Source organism: Symphalangus syndactylus, chromosome 17 (assembly GCF_028878055.3).
Source record: "Symphalangus syndactylus isolate Jambi chromosome 17, NHGRI_mSymSyn1-v2.1_pri, whole genome shotgun sequence".
NCBI lineage: Eukaryota > Metazoa > Chordata > Mammalia > Primates > Hylobatidae > Symphalangus > Symphalangus syndactylus.
In genome coordinates this window covers 47496638-47517663 of record NC_072439.2, presented here as the reverse complement: position 1 = coordinate 47517663, position 21026 = coordinate 47496638, and the positions used below count along the sequence as shown (strand labels likewise).

At 38.2% G+C, this 21026-nt stretch overlaps 1 protein-coding gene across 1 annotated transcript in view; it reads right to left on the bottom strand.

Annotated features, from left to right (window-relative positions):
* Positions 1–5098, bottom strand: part of LOC129465589 (DNA replication complex GINS protein PSF2-like) — a 467777-nt gene extending 462679 nt beyond the window's left edge. Inside the window, 2 exon segments of the mRNA XM_055247811.2 lie at positions 3946–4823; positions 4825–5098. Coding sequence (XP_055103786.1) covers positions 4356–4823; positions 4825–4914 — 558 coding nt within the window. The 5' untranslated portion in view covers positions 4915–5098 and the 3' untranslated portion in view covers positions 3946–4355.
* Between the last annotated feature and the right edge of the window lie 15928 nt (positions 5099–21026).

The window sequence follows — 21026 nt, the reverse complement described above, 5'->3', positions numbered from 1 at the left end:
TTGGAAGCAGAGCCTCAGTCAATTTGGCCTTGAGCTGACTGGAAGCCTGGCCAACCCCTCAGCCACAGTTTTGTGGGAGACTCTGACCCAAAATAATGCAGCTAAGCCACTCCTGGGATCTGTGACCCACAGAAACTATGAGATAAGAAATGTCGGCTGGGTGCGGTGGCTCACGCCTGTAATCCCAGCACTTTGGGAGGCCGAGGCGGGCAGATCACAAGGTCAGCAGATCGAGACCATCCTGGCTAACACGGTGAAACCCCGTCTCTACTAAAAATACAAAAAATTAGCCAGGCACGGTGGCAGGCGCCTGTAGTGCCAGCTACTCGGGAGGCTGAGGCAGGAGAATGGCGTGAACCCAGGAGGCGGAGCTTGCAGTGAGCCGAGATCGCACCACTGCACTCCAGCCTAGGCGACACAGCGAGACTCCTTCTCAAAAAAAAAAAAAAAGAAAGAAATGCCTATTGTTTTACCACACTAATTGTGGGGATGATTTGTTATGCAGCAAGAGATAACTCACACAACTGGGGAAATGTTTCCTCATCATTGATTTAATCGCTAAAAGTAATGTGACTGTGTCTCATTAAAAAAAAAAAAAAAACTTTCCTATCTGCACATTAAAAAAAAGATTAGAAACAGAATTTTCTAGGCTGGGTCTAAATAATTCAGATGAAGAGTATGAATTTGAACCAACTACTAAAAATACTAAAATGCAACATCTTCCAAAGAGTTTACAAGAATGACTAAATGATATCAGGAAAAACAGAAAGTTATTGATTACATTTCAAGAAAAACCTAAGTACAGTGTTTAAAACTGAAAAAAAAAAAAAACAACTGTAAAAACTGCATTATGACTTAGTCTTGCCAACAAACACTCCTTCAATTGGAACTGTATTTATTTGTGAAGTGTCTTGATTTAATTAAAGCTAGAAATCAAAATAAACTGAACTTAGAACCAGTCCTTTAAATTACCCCATCATAAAGTGTTAAATCAAATTTTTCAAAAACATATCTGCATTTTCAAACACATTATTCATTCTAATGTTTAAGAAAATTTTATAGGAGCAAAAACTAACATGTATCTTTATTTCCTATTTAATCACATCTGTGTGTATAAGAAACTAATCTGATAGTGTATATATAAAAATAAATATATCCAAATAAGCACATATTTGAAGAGTATATGCTCAAGTTATTTTTACTGGTAGGTGTATGCAATTAAAAGAGTTTATATAGCCCTGACCTCAAAGACAATTCCAAATGCTTTCCCTCGGTTTGCACAACCTATCTTTTTAGTCCTGCTCTTAGAGCCACTTGCAATTCTCAGGACACCATTGACTGAGCTTAGAAGCAGATCCTGTCGCCGAAGTCCCTTTCTACACCACTACTCCTATACCCACGCCGAAGTCCCTTTCTACACCACTACTCCTATACCCACCCCCAAGTCCATGGAAGAATTCCTCCTCATATTTCAATGCCTAGCTTACTTGTCAAACAATTCATGACATTTCCTCCCTCCTTCCCCTCCTTTCACCTCTTAATGCTCTCAAAGTTCCCTTTTAACCCTTTTATTACAGAACTTACCACCCTATGTTATATTTTAAGGACTTGTTTCTGTTCCATTTACCCTTAACAAACCAAGGGCTTTCTACAAAATTTGCTTAGTAGCAGGTAGTATGCTGAAAATGCTGTTGAATACATGAATTAATGGATGAACTAATTTTTTCAGAACTTTTTTCCTGTGGCTCAAACTATAGCAAGTTGAAAAGGGAATCTCCTGTCATCTTATTCCAGTCAGATATCTGTATATCTCACCACCAACATTTAATAAATATTTTTCCAAAAAAAATTAAAAATTAATTTAAGTAACAGATTCAGCATTTCAGAGCAGATTTCTTACAACCGGGTAAGCAGCATTATCCTATGGTAAGGAGCCAGACTGAGTCAGGTTGAATCCACCTTTGGCACCTATTAACTCTGTAATATTGGACACATTAAATATCCTCATTGCACCTCCATTTCCTCATCTGATAAAATGGGGAAAATAAGATATGGCACAGACCTTATCTTATTAAAGGTCCATAAATGTTGCTTGTTATCCTGTTGACCTTTTGCAGATGTATTAAATAAATATTAAGTGCTAAATATACTCCCAGACTAAGCCTCCCTGGACCTCCAGTGAATGCACACAGCACACACAGAGATAAGCATGTTAAGGACAGGAGATCTGTCTACTTTTATTTTCATTGTAGCCCCAATACCTGGCACATAGTAGGTGCTCAATTACTGTTTGTTGATTGATTTCAGAATTCCCCATACATTTCTGCCTTATACAGATTTGAATCCACATTGTAGTTTCAGACCACCCTTTCCAAAAGCATTCTCAAGATGGCTATTGTCAGAATCAGGATGTGGAAAAACAGTTAATGTGGCTATGTTGCAGGAAAAGCTAAGAAGAAGACCTGAAAGGAAATGACAGTTCAATAAAGACCAACATTCTATCAGTAAAATAGTGGGAAATGATTCATAAATGCAGTATTTACACACAAGTACAAAATGTTCTAGTACTTCAAAAAGTAAAGAAGGTTCATTTAAAAACAAACAACAACCTTGGCAGACTCTAACACAGAATTAAAAACTTAAAACTTAAACCAATTCTATTGTCAGAATTATTTTGATTGTCAGCAGACTAGAACAAGATTAACTAGTATAAGAAAGAAATTGTATGGGGTCACATAAGTGCCAAATTTAGAAGACTGTCTCGCCAACTTAAAGGTCTCTTCAGGTGGGCCCGTCCATCTCTCTACCCCTTTCTCCACACATCTGTTCATCCCTCTGACTCCAGCCTCTCTCTAGATTTTTAGTTTTTTATCTCTTACTACAGGCAAGTTTCCTCCATTTGGCAGTGGGAAAAAAAAGGCGGGGAAAGGCTGCCAATGACCGCAGGCAAACTGCATCCCAGCTCACTGGCCAGAGGTGAAAGGTTTCCTTTCCTCTTAGCTGCATATAGGGTGGGAAGGGATGCTGAGGAGACCGGACAATGTGAATCCACCACATGCAAAAAGGAAAACATTCTCAGAATTCTACTACCACACACAAACTACATCCCATCTTCACACTTCCTTCCAACATTAATGAATAACTTTTAATTACTATCCTGGTACATATTTTTTCTTTTGGCTTTTTGTCTTAAGCATTTTACCTGTTCCTCCAGAGGCTTTATAATGACCAGATTTAAGTGTCTAAAAGTCATTATGCAATAATTCACCTATCATTTCCTTAATGATTAAAATTTATGTAATTTCCAGATACAGCTACATTTAAAAAACATTATAATTATTCTCCTCTTACCTGAAACATGTTACTTTAAAAAAGTATCTCCTTAAGATAATTCTCAGAAATTGAAATAATGGGTGCAATGTTAAGAACATTTATATAGATCTGGTTCTTAGGATACATTATCAAATTTTTGTTCAAAAAGTTGTATTAAATTTCAGTGTCTCCACAATACATACGTACTGCAGCATCACCATATCTTCATCAGCAGTGAGAATCATATGCAGATAAACGTTTGTTAAGTCATGGTTCCTAAACATTCTCACTAGCTCAGAATGCCGTCATTAATCCTACTACACTTATGGCCTGACTTCCTCACCTGGGAAGACACAGGAAACTGACAAGCATAGTTCTAGCACACAGTAGGCACTCACTAAAAGTTAGGTAAAACTGCATTATGTTCCTATTCATATGTATGTATTATGTTTTATGTTCCTATTCATGTATTATGTATTGCATTATGTTCCTATTCATGTTTCCAGGGAAGATCAGCTTTTGAAATGTTAGCTTTGATCATACTAACTACAGAAAAAAGATAAGCAAAAAAATATATATCTTCTGGTTCTAGTTACTTCTATGAAAACCTAAGACAGAAGACACAGGACTTACCTTTTTATCTGTCTACTCCCTTGATCTTCTCTTATCTCTGTTTTGGCAGAAAGGACAAATAAATCTGAGGGTTTTTTGTTTGTTTGTTTGTTTGTTTGTTTTTTACACAGAAGCGTAATGCAATTAGCACTGGTCCTTTTTTTTTTTTTTTAAATTTGCCTAAAGCTTTTTTATTTCTCAAAAGGCGGGGGGGAAGGCTGGTTTCTAGAAACAGATGTGGAATTGAAGAATGTCCTAGGGAGCTAAGTTTTAAGGACTAATCACAAACTTGTTGTTTCTCCAACAATGTCCTGAATCCATTCCTTGCACCATCACCATTTTTCATGCAACAGAAGTGTTTCTAGAGCTCCAGAACCACGAGTACCTCATCACGTCCTGAGCACTCACATCCCCCCAGCAAGCCGCCTGCTCTAGAAGTCCTGAGACTGAGTACTCTCCAAAGGCTGGAGGTTCGTGCGGAGTTTGTACATGTGGTTGAGCGCTTGTGTGAGGAAAGTCCCGCTGGTGTTGATCTCCATCAAGGTCAAGTTATCCAGCTTGGCATGTGCCTCCTGCTGTCGCACAAAGCTGTCAGCAGACACTCGGAGTTTGGCTATACGAGTGTCCCACATATCCTTGACCAGGGTCCGGATTTCATCTGCCTTCGGGATGTTGTCTGAAGCATGATTTAACAGGAGCTTGGTAAGTTCCATGTAGTAAGGGCTGGGCATTGGGGTAAAAGTTTCTTCCTTTCGTTCATGATCCCTCATCTTCTCCAACTTTTCTACGTCCATCCACTCTGGAGGGAGCAGGCGACATTTCTGTCTTTGTTTCAGGTTAATTGCCAGCCACAGGGGCACTTCCACTGGCAAACCAGGGTTAAAAGGCCCCAGGTCCCCCCGCGATGAGGTAGATCTTGTCCAGACTAAAGTTGGGAATAATGGTAACCAGCTCCTTCTCGGCGAGAAACTCGACCTCGGCCGCGTCCATGGCGGCGCGAGCGGCAGACCAGAGCCTCACGGTCTCCGCCCTCAGCGTCTCGGAAGAGACGCCGCGGCCGCCGTTTTCCCGCCACTGCGGGAGCCCGCCCCGGCCGGAAGCAGCACTGGTCCTTTTTAAAGACTATTGTATTTTTAAAGATTAACCAAGCCTACGGTTGCTTAATTAATGTTTTGGGTCAAAACCCTGGATGCCCATCAGAATGACCTGTAGTGGGATTTTAAAATGTAGATATCTAAACCTCTTCCCAAATCCTCTGGTTTAGAATCTCCAACAGGTGGAGCCAGGTATTTGTAATTTTTAAAATCTCCACAAGTGATTCCGACACAGAGCCATGGTTTGAGAACCAAATAAATCAACCAGTAGTGAGGCATGAGTATTAATGTCAGTTATTCTTAGCCCTTCAATTTAAATTGCAAGCTAAATTTATTAGGGGTTTTTCCTTCTCCCTTTCTGCTGTTTCATGCGTCCATCTGGAGAAAGTTCCACAATAGCAATACTCCCCTCTCTCAACCAGTGCGATTGCTCAGCACCTCTGCCTGCCCTTTGCAGACCGGCCTGCAGCACCCATTCTGTCCCCCTACTCCAGGAAGCCTGTAGTTCTTTAGGTTGCCAATGGCAGTCCTCTTACTGCCTGACTGAAGGACTGGCAAGTCCCCTGAGCTAACACATCCATGCCACATTCTCCAGAATCTGCTGACCTCTGGGACCCTCTCTCAATCTCCTTGTCACCAACTGGGCCAGGAAAAGCGTGCTTATTTCTTGGGCTCCCTCAAACCACCTCTAGTTGTCTGTCTATGCATTTTATCTTCCTTGCTAGACGACATGCTCCTTGAGGGCAAGTTTGCACATCTCTCCCTATGGTTTGTAAGGCTCAGAGCTTAGCAATACAGATACCACATAGGTACGTGAAGAGCAAAGCATGAGTGGAAAACTGACGTCCAATCTACGCCTACACCATGCCAAACACCACGTGAAGGCTTTATCTACCTTAGTTCATGCCACCCATACACACTCCTATGAGACAGGATTTAGCATTCCCAAATTGCAGGCAAGAATAGAAATGGTCATCAGATGAAGTTCATTCCATCAAAGACTGTAGGCAAGAGCATTAAAAAAGTGGGATTGCATTGCTGTTTTTCTACCTGCTGCCTAGTTTTCTTGAGATAATTTACTGTAAGCACACAGCCGGAAGTCCATATATCCCTTATATGACAGACATGTAGTTATCTAGAGATGTGTTCTCTGTTGGAAATTGTCTAATTGATGAGATCTGACCCAGACAAGTGTTTTCTTTCGACGTTGTTCATTATCATGCAATCTTGGTATTTTAAATAGGATTATGCCGTTTGGGCTGGGCACTTAAAATTTCCCTAAGGGCCAAGGCTGAGTAATTTTCAGGTAATGAGCTTTAATGTCCAAGGAAAGAGACATCCTGAATCACCTTCTGAACCTGTGCCATGAATCTGCTGTAAAACTCAGTATCAGTAGTTCTAGAACCTCACATAATTGATCTTGTGACTTGAAATTGAATCACTTTCAAGGTTTCTTCCAAAATGGTTTTGCCCTCCTGAACCATACTCTATTACAGCTACACTTATCCAGTCAGCTGAAGAAAAAGAAAATGATAAGTCTCTGGTGTTCCTGCCTCTGTTGAGCAGCCTTTAAAGTCACTCTGAGCCCGTTTTACCCTCAAGAGCAGAGGCACGCCAGAGGCAAACTCTCCCAGCCTGAAAAAAAAAAACACTGAGGTAAAATGCAGAGGGAAAGGAGACCTTACTGCACATGAGCCAGACTTAGGGATTCAGTCTTTCATACTCCAGGGGCTCTGAGTCACTGTGCTGTGGAAGTGACCTGAGTTATATAAATCCTTGTGCACACCACCAGAGAGAGACTCTATGTCAGTGTGCAATATTAGTGTGCAAAGTATAGTAAAATCTGTGAAGCCAGACCCCACTAGTTCAAAACTAGGGATCATAAAACCTTATAACGCCAGGCGCGGTGGCTCACGCCTGTAATCCCAGCACTTTGGGAGGCCGAGGCGGGCTGATCACAAGGTCAGGAGATCGAGACCATCCTAGCTAACACGGTGAAACCCCGTCTCTACTAAAAATACAAAAAAAAAATTAGCCAGGCGAGGTGGTGGGTGCCTGTAGTCCCACCTGCTCGGGAGGCTGAAGCAGGAGAATGGCGTGAACCCGGGGGGCGGAGTCTGCAGTGAGTAGAGATGGCGCCACTGCACTCCAGCCTGGGCGACAGCGAGACTCCGTCTCAAAAAAAACAAACAAACAAAACAACAAAAAAAAACTTATACCTGGCACTATTTCCTGTTACAGATGAGTAAACAGGCTCATAGAAGTTGAGTGACTTGCCGGAAACCACATGGGTATTGAGTAGCAGGACAGTAATTTGAAGGTAGTTCTCCAGAATTTAAGTCCAGTGCTCTGTTTTTAAAGAATATTTCCTGTAAATGCAGGGAAAGCTGAAATTTAACTTTATTCTAAGACAATATCATTTATAATCTAAAAAAGCCTAACTGAGGATAGAGGTGAGGGTAAGCAGAAAGAGATATGTTTTTCCTACTTAAAAGAGATTACTGGGCTTGAGGAAGAAGTAGGAGGTAAGAATTAGAGGTCCACTCTTGAATTTACCAGCTGGGTAATTGTGGGGAAGTTAGTTGACTTTCTAGTTGTGAATGTCCAGTTTTTGACCTATAAAATGGACCTACTCACAGGGTTATTACAATTATTAAATGAAACAGTACAGATAAACTAGCTGAAACTTAGCAGGTGCTCAATAAATGTTGCTACCCTTCCTTGAAACGGCTATAAATTAACACATTATTCTTATCCATTCAGAGCTCTCCCAAGGACTCTTATCCATAGAGAGCTCTCCCAAGGACTCTTACCTCATGTTTTTTGGCCTTTTATTGGGTCTACTTATTTGCTTAATTGTGTATTGTCTGCTTCCTCCTACTAGAAGGTAAGCTAAAAGATAACAGGCCTTTTTCTGTCCAGTTCCACTCTTTATTCTCAGTTCGTAGGACAGGACTTGAACGATAGTGACAATTAGAAAAATTTGCCAGGCCAGGCGCAAATTTTGCTCATGCCTGTAATCTCAGCACTTTGGAAGGATGAGGCAGGCGGATTGCTTAAGTTCAGGAGTTCAAGACTAGCCTGGGCAACATGGCGAAACCCTGTCTCTACAAAAAAATACAAAAATCAGCTGAGCTTGGTGGCACATGCCTGTAGTCTCAGCTACTTGGGAGGTTGAGGCAGGAGGATCACCTGAGTCCGGGAGGTGGAAGTTGCAGTGAGCCAAGATCACACCACTGTATTCCAGCCTGGATGACAGAGCCAGACCCTGCTTCAAAAAAAAAAGAAAGAGAGGAGAAAGAAAAGAAAAGAAAAGAAAAGAAAAGAAAAGAAAAGAAGGAAAGAAAGAAAGAAAGAAAGAAAGAAAGAAAGAAAGAAAGAAAGGAAGAAAGAAAGAAAAGAGAGAGAGGGAGGGAGGGAAGGAAGGAAGGAGGGAGGGAGGGAGGGAAGGAAGGAAGGAAGGAAGGAAGGAAGGAAGGAAGGAAGGAAGGAAGGAGAAAGAGAAAGAAAGAAAGAAAGAAAGAAAGAAAGAAAGAAAGAAAGAGAAGAAAGAAAGAAAGAAAGAAAGAAAGAAAGAAAGAAAAAGAAAGAAAGAAAGAAAGAAAGGAGAAAAAAGAGAAAGAAAGCAAGCTTTGCCAAGTGACATAAAAGAATTAACAGCTTCATAGGGAGAAGTGAACCCACTTCCCCCACCATAATCCTTTTAAGAAAAGAAGATTTCACTAATTCTTTTATCCTAAATTTTTCCTGTGTACAGAACATGGTTTTATGCATATTTTAACTTATGTATGTATATGCATATATATCCAATACAGTATATACAAATATAGTAACTTACATATTTAATAATCTATATGTAGATATCAAAATAAAGTATATACTCTTTATGAGGTAGTTGTGGTCACGGAAGAAAGACTAGATAATTGGGGAGAAACAAAGAGAAGCTCAATATTAATCTACAAATGTCTTATTTCTTTTATATTAAAAATGATAGACAAAGTCAAACAAGAGCTAATTTAATCAGAGGGGTAGAAACTGCATGGGAAACAGGCATTGATATAGAAGAAACAGAAATTGACCCTGTCCTAATAAATTTATGAAGTAAATAGTCCTATTCCAGGTTTACAAATTGAGGAATTGAGGCTTAGCAACTTGTCCAAGATCAAGTAGGCAGCAAGCAGCTGGACCAGGTGGGGAAGTGAGAACAGGGGTTTAGCCATTTAGACCCAACTCATGCCTGGAGAACTCAGCTTGATTTCCCAGCAGATCAGATAACCATTAGCAGAATTCCCAGTGTATCTGCCTCTGGAAAAACCTATATGATCATCATTATTAGAGCAGTGTCATTCCCCAGAGGAGTGGGATCGCTGAATGTCCTTTAGGCAAATGTTGTATTTGTGAATCATTGCCCTATTATAAATAAAAACACTGTGTTAGCCAATTTTCACCCAGTTATGGTCATTAATAACCCCAAAAAATCTCAGTGGCTTTTTAACAACCAAGGTTGACTTCGCATTCACATTTCACGTGTTGGCCATGACATGGCTTTTTCATTCAGGATCCAGGCTTGAAGAAAGAACTCCTCCAGGGAACATGCTGAACTTGTGGCAGGGGGAAAACAGAGTGCCAACTGCCATGGCCCTTAAAGTATTTGCCTGGAACTTCTACTTGGACATGGCTTACATCACGTCCTTTCACTCCATTGGCCAAAGCAAGTCACATGGCCAAGTCAGAAGGATAGATAGAGTCCTTCCTCAGGGAATTACTATAAATCGTATGGCTACCTTGTTACCAGCAGGCATTATACAACCCTTAAAGGGTACAGTGAGTAGTTGTGAAAAATACTGTAATACAATATTCCATGGATACCATGTTCTCTGCTTTTGTAATCAACAGGTAGGGTTTCTGTTTTTGTTTCCAACAAACATACTAACACTTGCTTTTTATCATTTCCATAAATTATTTGTTTCAGAGGCAACAGGTTGCTGGAGAAAGTATTTAAATATTCCCTGAAGTTCCCAGAAACTGTCCTTTTCTGGGCGAAATGCAACAAATACTAAACATTCATGACCCATTCTAATATTGTTCTTCCAAAATTATCATGGACACTCCAGGCTGATTTAAATACATTATTGTAGACCCTTAGATTTTTGCCACATAGTAATAATACTTCAAAGGAAACAAACAGCATAAATGCCCAGAGTGGGTTCATTTTGTTAAACAATGGTTTCGAATTTTCCCATTGTGGGTATTACAGTCTAAGTAGAAGGAAATTCATTTAGAAGTGTCTGTGCTTTATCTAATGCTCAGCTGTCACCATCTTGAAATGCTTCATAGTTTTTGAACAAATGATCCACATTTTCATTGTGCACTGGACTCCGCAAATTATATAGACAGTCTGGCTTAGAGTAGATATTCCCTCTTCTGGAACATTTTCCAATACTTCCGGTGAAACCAGGCACCTCTCCTAGGTGCTCAAATAAGGCCCTGTGACTATGGCCCTTGACGCCCTTTACTGAAATTTATATACTGTCTTCCCGTCTGGCCCGTGTGTTCCTTGAAAGCAGGAACAATGACTAATTCAGCATTGTATTTTCAGCATATACTATGCAACAAATATTTGATGAATAAATTAGTATCAGACATTAGTGTACCTTTGTAAAATTTCCAGTTTGTGAAACTTTTTCTCTGGCAGCTGAAAAACTGCTCATCGCTGCTCTGGTGTTTTTCCTGTGCTCTTTGCCAGACACTGCCAAGTAAACTGACAGCAGCAGAGTGCCATTTTCCTACACCGTCAGGCTGCTGTGACTTTCCCTAGAGGGACCTGAGCCTTCAGCTGGAGTCTCACATCACTTGGATCTGTCCCCCAGATTGACTTTTTTTCCTCCCATACAATATAGAAAATCACATACAGTATTTCATTTATGTTTAATACTTGAAATCTGTGGCTACTGCCGAAAGCATAGGACTATAACGACAAATGCAAATTACCATAGTCCAAAGGAAAAACTAGAAATTTACAAAGAATGCATTTTTTCACATCCCACACAGTAATTAATGGGTCTATTTTCAACTAATAAGGTATTTCTGATGCACGAGAACTAAGTACAAAATAAATTTCAGCAAACCATAAAAGGATCTACATCTCTTTATATACACTTATCTTTGAATAAAAATAAATTGGAGCCTATGTTACTCATGTTAAAACAAATCTGGACAGTTAACCAATAGCCAAGTTGGGGGAAATATCTGCAAAATCAGCACTCTGTAGATAGACGTATGCAGTACGGTAAAGCACACAGACTTGAGGTGCAAACATCTGTGAGTTCAAATCCTGACTGCTATTTACTGGCTGTGTGATCTTGGGTAATTTACTGAAACCTCTCTGAGCCAGTTTCCTCATTTGAAAACTGTGGATAATAATGTCTGTCACCTCATAGGTCTGTTACAGAGATTAAGAAGAAGATATATATGCAGAGCACTTAGCACAGAGCCTGGCAAACTCAGAAAGCCTCAACGAGTCATATTCACACCCTTCCAGCAGCTCTAATGCCCTAATTCCCACACATTCCCTCCTCTGCCTCTGTCCCATTCACATTCTATTCCTCTCTCCCCCTTCTCCAGATTAATCTCTAGTTACAGATTTGGTTAATCCCCAATGCACAAAAGTCAATAAAATATCTTTTTAAAGGAATATTCTCAAGCCTTTGCTTTTTGTGGATTTATTTCTTCAGTAATGGAAAATTTTGTGTACTGCTTTTTGAAAATATAGGAATAAACATGCATCAAGGATGCCCTCTCTGACATCAGTAACTCAGAGATGTCAAATATGTAAAAATGAAGACTTGCTTTGTTTTACCAGAAAAGAAATTGTATCACTAATAACTTCCTGATAAGAGGTGCATTATATACAACATGAACCTCTTAGATCATCCAAAGGGAACTGTTTTCTATGACATTTTTCCTCTCCAGTTACCTCAACATTCCTCATAAATAATATTTGACAGAAAAAAATAACTCATAGTAAAGCTATAAAAAAATCTGTCTTCAAATATGCACATCTAATGTTTGCTACTAGGTTTAATTTTCTATGATTTCGTCATCCAATAACTTAGGGAGAAAAATGCCTTAACACATCAATTACCAGGTACCTGCCTTGATCAAAATAGCCAGATAGTTACCAAAATCTTAATCTCACATAGAGTTATGTGGATAAGTAAAGTAATGATAGTATTGAACACCACCACAATTTGCTATGAATGAAATTTCCATATTATCAACAAACATCAATTGAGGAATCACTCTATATAGACTAGAATATTGTGCTACAGTGACAAAGATACCAGAATCTGAGACCGCAAAAGCCCAGCCAGCCACTTTTTTACTCCACTCTGGAAAATCTAAAGACTGAAGAGTAGAATGGTCCTTTAGAATGATGGAGACAGAATTAAAGTCAGCAGAGCAGGATTTGAATTGTGGTACAAGCCATCTGGTCAGACAGGCCTTGAACAAATCATTTAATATCTCTCTGAGCCCTTAATTTTCTCACTTAAAACAAACAAATATTGTATCTCTTCTTTATTTCAAGAGGTTGGGATGCTTGAATGGAACTATGCATAGGAAAGAATTTTATGAAATATTATATGAATACGAAGTTGTTTTGTTTGAAATGCTGAAACGAACTGAAGTCCTGTGTCACATTCAAACGTTTGTTAGAGTCACTAGGTCCAGCCCATATTCAAGGGGAGGGGATTAGACAAGGACATGGATGCCAGGAAGAGGGGCTCAGTGGCAGCAACCTCAGAGGCTGCTACCACACCCATTTTCAAAACAGCAAATTAAGTTAGAAAAGCAGTTGCTTTCTCATTCACTATTAAAATGTCATTTTTACCTTGAAGAGACGTATTAAGCATATTTGTTTTTCTGAAAATATTTGCATAATCCTGGCAGCCACTAGTCATCACAGGATAAGTTAGACAACTTAGGAGCCTTGTATTTTGTAAACGAAAAATGTATAAGTCAACTTTCAGTTGGATAACTTTTAAGACTTTGGGATAGGTCCGCATAGATCTGCTCACTGTGGAACATATATAAACTATGATTGTGTTGTAAAAGTGTATTTAATGTGTGTATCTATCTATATATTTCACGTATTACATAATTTATTGAAAATAGCCTGAAATATATACCAAAATGTTAATAGTAGTTATCTTTAGATGGTAGAATTATGGGTTATTTTTTCATTTTACTGTATTATTATTCTTGTTAGTTTTCTCTTTTTTAGTTGGTGCTGTTGTCTTATGTTTTTGCTTTTGAAATGAAATTGTATTATTTCTGATCATAAGAATATAAAACTTGTAGACAGTATAAAAAGACATAAATTAAAAAGTGAAAATCACTCACAATCTCACCACCACCACAATCTCACCACCACAATCTTAAGATACCACTCTTAACATTTTGATGCTATCCTTCCAAACTTATTTCTACACATCCCCCTACACACACACACACACACACACACACACACACACACACAAAACTATAAAAAGAGGATCGGGCCGGGCACGGTGGCTCACGCTTGTAATCCCAGCACTTTGGGAGGCCAAGGCGGGCGGATCACGAGGTCAGGAGATCGAGACCACGGTGAAACCCCATCTCTACTAAAAATACAAAAAAAAATTAGCCGGGCGTGGTGACGGGCGCCTGTAGTCCCAGCTACTCAGAGAGGCTGAGGCAGGAGAATGGCGTGAACCCAGGAGGCGGAGCTTGCAGTGAGCCGAGATCGCGCCACTGCACTCCAGCCTGGGCGACAGAGCGAGACTCCCTCTCAAAAAAAAAAAAAAAAAAAGAGGATCATATGTGCATTTTTTTTAACTAACAGACTTTATTTCTTAGATCAGTTTTAGGACTACAGAAACATTAACCAGAAGGTGTAGAGAGTTCCTATACATTCCCATTCTGTTCACCACCAATTTCCCCTATTGCTTTGGTGTGGTACAACTTGCTTTGGTATGGTACATTTACTATAATTGATAAACTAATATTGATACATTACTACCTAAAATGTATATTAAGATTCATTCCTCTATGGGTTTTGCCAAATGTATGATGTCAGGTATCCACCATTACAGCATCATGCAGAATAGTTTCATTGCCCTAAAAATTCTCTGTACTCCACTTATCTATCTCTCCCTGACTTCCCTCCAATCCCTGCCAACCACAGATCTTTTTACTGTCTCCATGGTTTTGCCCCTCCCAGAATGTCATATACTTGGAGTCATAGAGTATGTAGCCTTTTAGACCGCCAAATGCTATTTTTTCACCTAGCAATATGCATGTAGGATTCTTCAGTGTTTTTTCATGGCTTAATAGCTCACTTAGTTTTATAACTGAATAATGTTCCATTATCTGGATATACTACAGTTTGTTTTATCCTCATTTACTTGAGGACATCTTGGTTGCTTCCAATTTTTGACAAGTATGAATAAAGCTACTGCAAACATTTATGTGCAGGTTTTTGTGTGGAGTTAAGTTTGAGTAAATACCTAGGAGTACAATTGCTGGATCATATGATAAGAGGATGCTTAGTTTTGTAAGAAAGTGTCAAACTGTCTTCCAAAATGGCTGTAGTAATCTGCCTTTTAATAAACAATTTATTGTGGGCATCTTCCCATATAAATAAATAATAACTGCATAGCATTCCATAGCATTCCACATTGCATAGCATTCTACTGTAGCTTATTTAACCATTTCTCTATTAATGGACATCAAGATCATTTCCAATTATTTACTATTGCAAACGATGCTGAGATAAACATTTTTGTACATACATTCTTATCTTTGAACACTTGTTCAATTATATCCTTTTAGGGAAAAAAATCCAAAGAAATTTAAAAGGCATAAACATATTCAGTTTTAATGAAAGATTGTACAAATTCACACTCCCATTAGCAGTAAATGAGAATGTTGTATATTCCCATTGCCTCTCACAACAATCCTCTTAGGGCTTACCAATCCAATGGGTAAAACATTGCATATCAATGCAATTTCAGCTGACCTTTCCTTTTTACTCAAAAGGTTTAACATCTCTTCCCTTTTTTTAGTTATTTGCATTTCTTTCCTTGTGAACTGTGTTCATACTCTTTTTACTTTTGCTATTGAGTATGCAAAAAAAAAAGTTACTTTTTAAAGCTCTCTATATACCTTAGTCTGCTCTCTAACAGGCAGTTTATTAGAATATATGCTATCAATTTAATAGTTCCTAAGAACAAGGAGAAAGAGACATTACCACATTAAATGTATACACTAACTTCAGAAGGAGGGCAGGGAGCAGAATAAGGAAATACAGTATTTCTGTGATATGTATTTTTTTAATTTAACTTTTATGGGTGGTGATTTTAATTTTTTATTTTGTTTTATTTTTGCCACCTCAAACTTTTATATGGTCAAATCTGTGGACCATTCTGTTCATTTTTTGAAAGAGAGTGGGGACTAGAATAAGGAAATATAGTATTTCTGTAATATGTATTTTTTTAACTTTTTTGGTGGTGATTTTAATTTTTTATTTATTTTGTTTTATTTTTGCCACCTCAAACTTTTATATGGTCTAATCTGTGGACCATTCTGTTCATTTTCTGGCTTTATTATGCTTTAAGAGGCCTTCTCTAGTCAAAGGCTGTATAAAAATACATACTTAAATATTCTTCAGCTGTTTAATGTGTGTGGTTTAACATGAAAACTTTTATCCATTTGTAATTTTTGTCTGGATAAGGTGAGATCCCAACTTACCTTTTTCCCTCAAAATGGCTAGCAACTTGTTCCAGCACTGTTTAAAAACAGTCCATTTTCTTGGCCACTTTATCACATGCTAAATCTTCACATATATTTGAGCCAATTTCTGAACTCAAGATTTTGTTCTATTTCTGTGTCTCTTTGAAGTTAAGACCACACTGTTTTAATTACTGTAGCTTTTAATACCGATAGCCACATGACTCAACTTCTCCAGGTCTTTACTCAAATACCACCTTGTCTGTGAGATCTTGCCTGAGCACCCTATTCACAGTTGCCACTTCTGTCCACTTCCATCCCCTGTCCGAACCCTGGAACTCTACAGCCCCTTCTTTGCTTTATTCTTCTCCTTAACATTTTGCACCATCTGACATCCTATCTATTTTACTTATTTATTTGCATATTGCTTATATCTCCAAATGAGATAATAAGTTCCATGAGAACAGATATTTTTGTCTATTTTTGTCTATCTGGTGCCTAGAACAGTGCCTAGAACACTGCCAAGCACAGAGTAGATCCCCAAACATATTTGTTGAATGAATCCATGTCTGGTGGAGAAAAACATTCTACATATAACCACTATCCTTCTTTCTGAGAATTCACCAACTCAATTCACACACCAGTTTTCCACGAAATATAGGATTAAAGATCCCATGAATTTCATATTAAGAATATTCTTAATAATTTTGTGATATTTTGTTACCACAAATTCATTTACACAACAAATGTTTATGGTGTCTACTATGTGTCAGACCCTGTTCTAGGAGCTGGGGATGCAGCTGTGAACAAAAATGGTTTCTGTCCTCATGCAGTGTATGTTCCAGTGAGAATAAATTTCTTTTTCCCTTGTATTTTATTATTGGTAATGTTTGGTATATGAGCTATTGAGTTTCATATATTTTAACTTTTGTCTTTTTACTAAATTTATTGTTTCTAAAAGTGTTACAATTGATTTTCTAGTTTTACTAAATAGACAATCGTATCACCTACTGAGAGTGATAATTCTGTCCTTTCCTTCCCAAAAGTACATATCTCTAGTTGATTTTCTCCTTTTATCCATTAGCACAATGAAGTATTTCATTATAATCTCTGTATTTACCCACACTTGCATTTCTGGAAATTAAACCCATTTTTAAGGTCTGAAAGAAAGTCAGAAAATTTTTTTTAATCTTTAGGCCCATATAATATATCAGAAGTTTTAATTTAGGTGAATCAAAATATCTGATAGGATACAATTTACATCAGTTGTATGCAACTGATGCAAAAGTCATTCTCAGGAAATATTAATTTTGTTCACATTCCTGGCAGTTTGTTGATATAAAATTGAAAAAAAAAAGCAGAAGGATGAAGCTGATTTATGTTTAGGAGCTTAAGTAATTCATTGAATCTCCAACTGCTGAATCTAATTTAAAAATATATATAACCATATTTCTCCACTGAAAATCAGAAAACATTAAATCTACTTATTTATTTTATATTACTTTCTATTTGCCAATTATCTGTGCAAACATTGAAGTGCTAAATACTTAGCTTGTATATGCAAGCATACTGAAATAAGGCTGCATAAGTAAAGTTTTACACCACGTCTGCAAACTAAAATTTCCTGGGGTGTTACATTTTTCCTAATAAAATAAAACAGAGGTTAAGAAATATGATTCAGTGGCCATTTCTGCAGCTGAAGAACATGAGACTGAAGCCCTAGGTGTCCTGCCCATGCTCACCTAGCAGATGGCAGAGCCTAGACTCAAACTCTGGTTTTCTGCTACACATCAAGTATTCCTTCTACAGTGCTCTTCCTTTCACTCAGCATTATCTACATAATTAGAAACACTCGAATTTCTTTCTCCATCTGCCTGGAAAATTTCCCCAATTATTACCTTTGCATATTATTTTAGTAGAAAATTATCTCTTATAAAACTCACATGTAGCTTTCAATTTTATGGCATTCTTTCCCTGCAAGTTCAAATAATTAATACATGTTTGAAACCAGTAAATTCTTACAACAGGCCTATGTGTAGGGAAGCAGAAATGATGAGTCTTCTGTGATATAAATCAACATTCTAATAGTTAAAAAATAGGTGCACCCATTCATAAGTGTCACAAAGCACTCCACACTGAATAGGAAGGGATATCTGAGTGGCACTGATAACAGCCAAGCCTGAAGAGGAGGCACAACAGCCCATTACAAGCTATTGAAAAGTTCCATAGGAAAAAAAAAAATGACATACAGCAGGAAATTCCTGACCAGTAGTGTAATTTCTTACATAAATGTGTTGGCAGATAAATAGATTTCTATGACTTTGCTTACGTCTGCTGCTTACTGCCCCTTTAGATAATGTCTCCTTGCATATGTATTATAACTTCACTCTAACTCTATTTAATGGTATGATTCAATAAATTGTAGGTTCATCTTAATCTCCTCAAAATACTCTTGGTCTTTTGCCCAAAAGTGGAGGAAGGAATTAGTAACTAAAATAGCAAGAGAAGCTTGCTGTCAGTCAGTCTCCTGGAAAAGTACTATACTGAAGATTCAATATAGCAATACTGTAATTTACTAATGTGGTATATAAGGAATTAGACAGTGGAAAATTTAAGGTACAGATTAAGATTACAGCTTCAGGACTATAAACGTGGCACTAAAAAGTAAATGAGGCCAGGTGCCTCATTTAGCTGGGTGTGGTGGCATGTGCCTGTAGTGCCAGCTGCTTGGGAGGCTGAGGTGGAAGCATCACTTACACTCAGGAGGTCAAGGCTGTTGTGAGTGGAGATCACACCACGGCACTCTAGCCTCAGCAACAGAATAAGACCCTGTCTCAAAAAAAAAAAAAAAAAAAAAAGGCCGGGCGCAGTGGCTCATGCCTGTAATCCCAGCACTTTGGGAGGCCAAGGCAGGCGGATCACCTGAGGTCAGGAGTTCGAGACCAGCCTGGCCAATATGGTGAAACCCCGTCTCTACCAAAAATACAAAAATTAGCTGGGCGTGGTGGTGGGTGCCTGTAATCCCAGCTACTCAGGAGACTGAGGCAGGAAAATCACTTGAACCTGGGACGTGGAGGTTGCAGTGAGCTGAGATCGTGCCATTGCACTCCAGCCTGGGCAACATAGCAAGGCCCCATCTAAAAAAAAAAAAAAAAAAAAAAGGACTAAATATGTATCGAACTCCATGTTTATGAAAATACTGACCTAGATGTCTTCTTTATATAATTTCATGTTATTTTTATAACAATACTGTAAAATAAGCATTATGCCCTCCTTACAGCTCAGAAAACTGAGTTTCTATGAGATCAAATTACACAATTGATGCCCTCCCATTTCCTAGTTAGACCCAGATGTAGTAATACATGGCTCTTCCACTTTCAGCCTGTGTAATCCTGGACAAGTCACTGAAAATCTGTGAGCCTCATTTTCCTCACCTGAAAAATGAGTAATGAGACCTACCTTACCACTTCCAAAAGTTATCACGAATACACTTAATAAACTACAAAACAAAACACAAGTGGTGGTTACCCTTATTAATACAAACAAATAGTTCATAAGAGAAAGTGATAGAGACAGATTTCTAAACTGTTTCCTGACACTTTGTTTTCAAATGCTTGATGATGCAATACTGAGCTGTGTTTTCCCAGCAAGGTCTTTGGGGTTGTCAATGAATCATTTCCTTCACATTCACATGAAAGATATGCCTGGGTAGATCAGGTTCCCACCCTGTTTTATCTTAACAACCCATACATTGCAGGTAAGCAATTAGTATTGTTCAGAATTTCACATACAGAAATCTAAGATTCCCTCTCTGCAGATATTTTTCAGCACAAAGAACAGGGACTTTTGGGTCATTGACCTACTGCCACTGGGTTTACAATGACAAGTTCTATGTCTGCAACATAAGAGGCAAGAAGACTAAATCTGTTTTCCATTTTTCTTGTGAACTAAACTGGGTTTTCAAAGAATATCTTATGTGGATCTACAACACAAAAAACAGACAGCAAAATAAATATTTTATGAGAATATTTTATCAGTTCAACTTTGTAACATATATTTATTATAAGATTAATCAGTAGTAACAATAAGTTTTAAGGAACATAAATTTGAAATTGAAGATTATTCATGACAGTAATAACAAATCTAAAAATAACCTCAGTATCCAATTTATTTTATCTTGCTGTTTGCTTTTTACTAAACTAAGTCTGATTCATAAGCAATTGCATATGAGAATAGTTTTTTAATATTTTGCCACATTTACTCCATTTATTCATCGAACCATCCATTCATCCTTCTATTTTTCATTTGTTTACTGAACCATTTCAAAGTAAATTACAGATAATAGCATGCCTCCCTCCTAAACCTCTTGGCATGCATCTTTTAAAGATTAGGGAGTTTTCTTACACAGCCACAATACCATTATCACTCCTAAAAATTTAGGGATTCCTATAATATAATAATAATTCTAATATCTAGTCCTTATTCTGAATCCCAATCGTCCCTCAAACTTGTTCTCCCAACAGGATCCAATACGGAATTACACATTGTTTTCATGTTTACATCTCTCAAGTTTAGTTTATTTTAATATAGCTCCCCCTGTGCCCCATCACCTGCTCTTTTTCCCATCCCACTGACCTGAAGAGACCAGAGTAGTGCCCCACATTCTGGATTTTTTTCAGGGTTATGCCCAATTCTTTCATTTATTTATTTAATTGCTTTTAATTTTAAATTCAGGAGGTATATGTGCAGGTTTGTTACATGGGTATAATACCTGATGCTAAAGTTTGAGCTTCTAATGATCCCGTAAACCAAGCAGTGAACATAGTACCCTTGCCCCCTCCGTCTCTCCCTCCTTTTGGAATCCCCAGTGTCTATTTTTCCCATCTTTGCGTCCAAGTGTACCCAATGTTTAGCTCCCACTTATAAGTAAGAACATGCGGTATTTGGTTTTCTGTTTCTGCATTAATTTACTTAGGATAATGGCCTCCAGATGCATCTACGTTACTGCAAAGGGCATGAATACATTCTTCTCTGTGGCTGCATTGTGAACCTGGGGGATATTTACCACAGTTTTTTAGTCCAGTCCACTGCTGATGGGCACTTAGGTTGATTCTATGTCTTTGCTATTGTGAATAGTGCCATGATAAGCATAGGAGTGCAGGTGTCTTTTTGGTAGAATGATTTATTTTCCTTTCGGTATATACCCAGTAATGGGATTGCTGGGTTGAATGGTAGTTC